At 46.4% G+C, this 6875-nt stretch overlaps 1 protein-coding gene across 1 annotated transcript; it reads left to right on the forward strand.

The window, feature by feature from the left end:
- Positions 1–1158: 1158 nt before the first annotated feature.
- LOC306833159 (gamma-crystallin M3-like) lies at positions 1159–1979 on the forward strand (the record flags this gene model as incomplete). Its single annotated transcript, XM_079358248.1, has 3 exons — positions 1159–1266; positions 1364–1606; positions 1701–1979. Exons 1-3 carry the CDS (start codon positions 1192–1194, stop codon positions 1977–1979), a joined length of 597 nt encoding a protein of 198 aa, XP_079214374.1. The 5' UTR covers positions 1159–1191.
- Positions 1980–6875: the final 4896 nt, after the last annotated feature.

Consider the following 6875-nt stretch of genomic DNA (forward strand, 5'->3'; position numbering starts at 1 on the left):
CAAATGTCACAGCATTCAAACAGTCCAGGCTTCTGGGTCCAGCTCTGTTTGGATACCAGACCACACCAGAGGTTTTTATCGACTTTTATTTAGATGATTCTTCCTCCACCGATGCTCGGGTCAGCTGATCGCTGAGCTGTCTGATTAATATTTTAATAAAAAATATATAAAAGGTGCTTTGTCAGCTGGTCTCCCCGCTGCTTGTCGGAGTGAACCATGACCAGACGCTACATCACAAATATCTCCAAATGCTTTCAGAATGAGAGGAGCTCAGTGAACTAACACCGGCCCATGATTGAAAATACAACAATAGTGCAAATTAAAAAACATTTCAAAGAGTTGGATTTCAACCAAAAAGAAAAGTGAACCGTTCAACCGGGTGAAACAGAGAGAAGTTTTCAGGAGTTAGACTCTAAAAAGGTCGATCCAAAGGAAAATGGACTCAGTCGAAGACGTTTCTCCTCGATATGACGTTATATCTTCCTTCTAATCACAGTAATAACGTGGACCAATAGCCAATCAGGGGAGGTTAGGGTTAGGGTTTAAAATCTGCAGATAGAGTAAAAATGATTTTCATTTAAAGACCGAGACTCGAGACCGAAGAACTACAACACAAGTCAAGGCGCCATCTAAAAGGTCAAAAGTATGACAGGTAAAAATAGAACAAGTGCTTTTAAAGAGTTCTTAAGGGAGCGCTTTGTGTACAGCAGAAAATGACAAACCTGGAGACTCCACAGGCCGAGCAGCAGGACTCCAGATCCTCTGAACTCAGATTTTAAAAATACTGAAAAAACACCTGAGAAAGGAAAAAACCAAACCAGAACATGAAGCAGGAAACATGTCAGAGAAAACAAACATGTGTATAATGTGATAAACTAACATTCAGTCCCACACAGTCTGACGCCTACATGTGTAGAACATTAACAGAAGTCAGAGTAACAATGTTCAGGTTATAACACAGTTTCCAACAGTCACGTGACCAACACACACAACCAGTTCATCACATTAGCAGCATTGTTGGGAATGCTTTCAGTAAAGAGAGAAAAGGCCTTTCTAAGGTCTGAAACATGGACTAACCTCAGCATTCTACGGGATCAATAGTAATAGTTGCTGAGTAAGGGTTTCTATGAGGGGCCCTCTGGTTCTTTACATGTTGGCAAGTATAAAAGGAAAGGGTTAAACCAGGGAGGCATGCAGTTCAGGAGCAACAGCAACAACCCATCAGCAGCCGACATGAGCAACACCAGCATGAACATGAGGGGCAAGGTACGTGTTCAAAAAATAATAATAAAGTATTGGAGTGATAGAAAAAAAAGCCTGCGACATCAGTTTGAATCTCACCTTCACATTTTGTTTGTCACAGATCATCTTCTACGAGGAGAAGAACTTCCAGGGTCGCTCCTATGAGTGCATGAGCGACTGCTCCGACATGACCTCCTACCTGAACAGGTGCCACTCCTGCAGGGTGGAGAGCGGCTGCTTCATGGTCTACGACCGCACCAACTTCATGGGAAACCAGTACTTCATGAGGAGGGGCGAGTACGCCGACCACATGAGCATGATGGGAATGAGGGACTGCATCAAGTCTTGCCGTATGATCCCCATGGTAGGTTTAACACGACGTCCTTCCTGTCACGAGACGGCTAACGGGGAAATCAGTCCATAACTCGTCTAACGTTTGATCCTCTCTCAAACTACAGCACAGAGGTCAGTTCAGGATGAAGATCTACGAGAGGGAGAACTTCGGCGGTCAGAGCCACGAGCTGATGGACGACTGTGACAACATCCAGGAGCGCCACCGCATGTCCGAGTGCCAGTCCTGCAACGTGATGGACGGCCACTGGCTGATGTACGAGCAGCCCCACTTCAGAGGCAAGATGATGTACCTGAGGCCCGGAGAGTACAGGAGCTTCAGGGAGATGGGCATGAGCGGCTCCAGGTTCATGAGCATGAAGCGCATCATGGACTCCTGTTACTGAATGTTTCTTATGGAACCTAATAAAACATTTATGCACTACTCTGTTTTCTCATCGTGAACTAAACCCTGCAGTATAATTATGAATAATCAAGCATGAACAGGACAGCAGGAACATGCTAACATCAATTTTACTTCGAAGACCAAGCAACTAAATTCAGTGTTTCACTTTTCAACTATGCATGAAAACGATTGGCTACTGACGTCAGACATCTAACCAACCAAAAGAAGGCGATGCGTTTGAAAGCAGGATATAAATGAGGAGAGGAAAAACAAGGAGCAATGACATGAATTAGCACATTAAGCTGCTAGCAGTCGTTGCTCTTAAAGGTCACACCTTCACTCAAAGTATTTAAACTTGGACTTTTGTGAATGAAAAAATACTTTAATAAAACAATAAGCTGTCAAATGAAAAATAATATCCTGAATCACTTTTCAGTGGTCAATCAAAGTATCTTGTGTTTATCAGCCCGCTCCACAGGAAGGTAAAGATGACCTTTAGAACATCGACAGAAGAGCCTCGTACATGGGATTCAAACCCACAACCTGTTCAGACCGTGCAGCAGAGAGGGAGCTCTGTTTAATCACCTGCGCTCACACTCCATGAACACTCAGAGGCAGAGACGAGCCAACACAAGGAGGCTGCTCGGCAGGCCGGCTGCGGAGGGCTCGACCTTGGAGATAAGGCAGCGAGCGGTCTGGAGGGAGCACAGAGAGGGGGGGGGGTCAGGCGACTGATAGAGATCCTCCTGAGCATCCTTCAAACCCACTCAACATATTTGATATCTTACCTGGCGTGGAAACAGCAGCACACTGATCGTCACAGAGAGAAAATGTTGGAGTAAAGAAATAAAACCTGGAACTGAGAGAGAAGCTGCAGACAGATAGGAGGGATGTAAACTGGTCTGACCTCAGGACCAGGACCAGCTCCTCAGGGAAAGACAGGATCCTGACCCACCAGCTGAGAACCAGGAAGTCAGCGAGGAGCCTTTAACTGAAGTCTGGAACAACAAACACGATTTATCATCCAGGATCAGAAAGATGACGAGAGCTGGAATCAACTCGGACACTTTATCATCACGTCCATGCAACAATCCGTTTGATTGGTCGAATAGCTGCAACACATTTCCCTCTACCTTTTCTATGTTTAGAACTTAAATGATATTTCATCAAATGTGAAATGTTGTGTTTTCGAGATGGAAATGATGATCCAGCTGTGCACAGCAGGACTCTCCATCTCTGCCCTGTGCTGCTGTAAAGAGGCAATAATCATAATAATGATCATAATACTAATGAATAACAGGCTGTTATTTCTGTCTTATTTCATGTATGTCAAACTTGTGTTCCCGACATGAACGCAACAACCTGAACATGTGCCTTCAATTAATATGCAAATGAATGCTGCACAGGTGTTACATAAATTACACCTGATTTCATGTGCTGAAGGGAGAAAGCAAGATGTAGCTCTGCCCCCTAGTGTTTAAAATGAGTACTGCAGTCTGAACTCTAATCATCACAGAGAGCTGTCTCCCCCCCCCCCTCCTCTCACACAGGTCAGCATGTGGTGGACACTGTAGCTTCAGTGTTTAGCCAGCTCTGCATGTAGAGACACTGTAGCTTCAGTGTTTAGCCAGCTCTGCATGTAGAGACACTGTAGCTTCAGTGTTTAGCCAGCTCTGCATGTGGTGGACACTGTAGCTTCAGTGTTTAGCCAGCTCTGCATGTGGTGGACACTGTAGCTTCAGTGTTTAGCCAGCTCTGCATGTAGAGACACTGTAGCTTCAGTGTTTAGCCAGCTCTGCATGTGGTGGACACTGTAGCTTCAGTGTTTAGCCAGCTCTGCATGTGGTGGACACTGTAGCTTCAGTGTTTAGCCAGCTCTGCATGTGGTGGACACTGTAGCTTCAGTGTTTAGCCAGCTCTGCATGTGGTGGACACTGTAGCTTCAGTGTTTAGCCAGCTCTGCATGTGGTGGACACTGTAGCTTCAGTGTTTAGCCAGCTCTGCATGTGGTGGACACTGTAGCTTCAGTGTTTAGCCAGCTCTGCATGTGGTGGACACTGTAGCTTCAGTGTTTAGCCAGCTCTGCATGGGTCTGTAAAGCTTTCTGCGTTCTAACCTCTCTCCATGTTTCATCTCCAACATTGATCCTAGTTTGAGCAGCTTCCTGCTGCTGGAGCTTATTAGAAACATGCAGAGGCTTTTTAGCTCGGGTACAATCACTTCTATCTGAAGCAGTTCCACTGCCCGCTTCCATCGCTGCAACACCTGTTCACCTGATAACTGCTCTCATATCTGGCAAACCCAGGGGCGTCCAAAACGGCCTTCAAAGCCCCGCCTACCTTCTCTGGTCCAATCAGATCCAGAGCATTCAGGAGCAGAATCTAAAGTTAGAAGGAGGACATACTGGCTGCTGCATTGTTGTCAGAGAAGCTTCAACACAGCAGGTTTGAGAGAAGTGGAATTTGTAAGCCTTGTTTTTAAAGGTGCCATCGGGATCATAAAAGAAGGGATGGTTTTCCTGTTACAGCTCTCTGCAGAGAACTCTTTATAAAGGGAGGATGATTTGTAACACAGCATGTATGTCTAACAAACTCCTGTTAATTAACATGCGTGAAATAGGCTTGCATGATAAATTCGCAATTTGTTCCTGATAAGTCTGCAGACGACGATAACATGAATAGAAATTCCCTTCATTATCTCTTGACTGGTATAAATGGTTGTATTGCAAATGTAATTTCCACGCCACTTCCTTATCTTTGCCTTGTTTCCCCCCCAACAAAAGCACGACTTCTCCTACTCATGGAGCAATGGCATCATGAGCTGAATGACAACTATCCCTTTGTTTCATCTCACAATCATGGCGGTGTTTTTTTCATGCTTCCTCTCGGAGTGAAGGATATTCTGAAGGAGCGGCGGTGATGGACTGGAGGAGGTGCCCTTTGCATCAGCTCACAGAACAAAGCAGTGAAAAGGAGCAGCGAGTCGCCTGATTGACAAGCTGCAGCCGAGCCCTCTGCGGGCTTGTTAATCTTCCAGTGTGAGTGCTGGAATTATCTCTCCGGACCTCCTGCCCTTTCTCCAAGAATAAGAAGTCAAGTTTGGGAATTAGACAGCGCAAGGACGTGCTTCATCATGTTTAAGCTGCTCACAGGAGGAATTTTAGGAGGAATCTAATCCATCTAAATAACAAAGTTAGGCGGAGTTCGGCCTTGCAGATTCCTTCAATCTAGATTAAAACTATGTGACCTTAAAGGGTAACAGCGTGTCGTGTGCGGGGTCTTTCAGCAGGAGTGAAAGCTGATGAGTGAGCATGTGAGGAAAGAGGCAGAGCAGCAGCGATGTGACAGGATACAATTAACACTCTGATTTAAACACCTGTTTGAATATCAGGATATTTTCACACATGGAGAATCACTTCATGCTGATCTGCATGAACACAAACCAGAACACTTCAAACAGCCACCTTTCTGGAGCATCAAGTAACTCATGAAGAAGAAACCAGGATGATGACTCTGTCTTTTATAAAAGCAGTCCCCACACCTAAAGCCCGTCTCCTCCTGAACCCAGCACCGAGACCGGGAGGCTACAGAGACCCCCCGTCAGCCTCAGGCCGGGGCTCGTCGCTCAGTGTGAGCCGGCCTCAGTGCTCCCAGGCTGAAGCAGCACGGGGACAGACAGACAGAGGACACTCGTCTACCACGTGAACCACACCCTGATGTGGTGTGATGTCATCACGCCCCGCCTCTCCTGCAGCCACACGGTGCGATCACATTAGAGAGGCTGGAAACCATGCAGCATCACCTGTCACAGAGTCACATTTACTGTTACCACTTCTTTCACTTCCTGTTTTCACGAGACAGCAGACTGTATGAAACATGGACGTCGTGTCAGTGACCTCCGTTGGTTTTGAAGCCCTGGTGAACCGAGCCCAGGTGGAGGTATTTAACCTCCTGACAGCCCCCCTAAAATCCGCCCACCTGTCAGTCACATTAGCCACGCCCACTTCTTCAGCAGCTCTGATTCCTGCAGTAAATTCATAAAAACCTGATGTCAAGAGATTGGAGCCTGTTACCATGACAACCAGCTACCCTCATTAAATGTGATTCTGCATCAACAGCTCTAAGTGACAAAGGTACAAAACTACGTCATTTACATCCAGAGTCAAAGGAACTACACATCCCACAATCCACTGGGAGTGATCCGAGTCGTTGTTCACATTCAGCACAGACATGCTAACAGCCAGCTGGGATTGTGGGTAGTGTAGTTCCCTCTCCTTCAGGAGCTTAAACCATCGCCTCACACTCGTGGTCAGTCTGCCTGTGATGGTTATGACATCATGGCGTATAATCAAGATGAAGACTGCCACTGATGGGTCTGCAGCGCCCCCTACAGGAACATACAGGGAGCGTCACCTTCATATTTACAGTCTGTGAATGCCATAAAAACACGTTTCAGAAAGCAGCAGCTCCAGTTTTTATTTGACCAGCTCGTCTCGTCCACCGGCGACAAATAAAGTTTCATGAATTGAATGGCAGCTTTTCTCTGAAGGTTCTGCAGACCTGTAATCTCTGGCTCTGTTTTTAGGTCTCCAGTCAGCCCCTCCAGGTCACATCAGAGGAGCACGCCGTCGATAAAGTGTCCAGTGGAACGCCAGCGGAAACCACGGCGAGCACCGGAGGCACTTTCACTCAAATATCAGAGTCGAACCGCAGCAACACATAAAGCAGCCGGCGTGACAGATGATCAATAACACTATTATATGAGCTGTCACAGGAGACGACAGAACACTCCGTCACATCAGTTCTTATCAATTCTTCACTGGACAGAAATCCAAACGGAGGGTTCACGTTATTCCACTCGCACGCCGTGCAGATCCTGAAAGGTTCCCTCCATGCAG

Source organism: Symphodus melops (genome assembly GCF_947650265.1).
Source record: "Symphodus melops genome assembly, chromosome: 12".
Classification (NCBI taxonomy): Eukaryota; Metazoa; Chordata; class Actinopteri; order Labriformes; family Labridae; genus Symphodus; species Symphodus melops.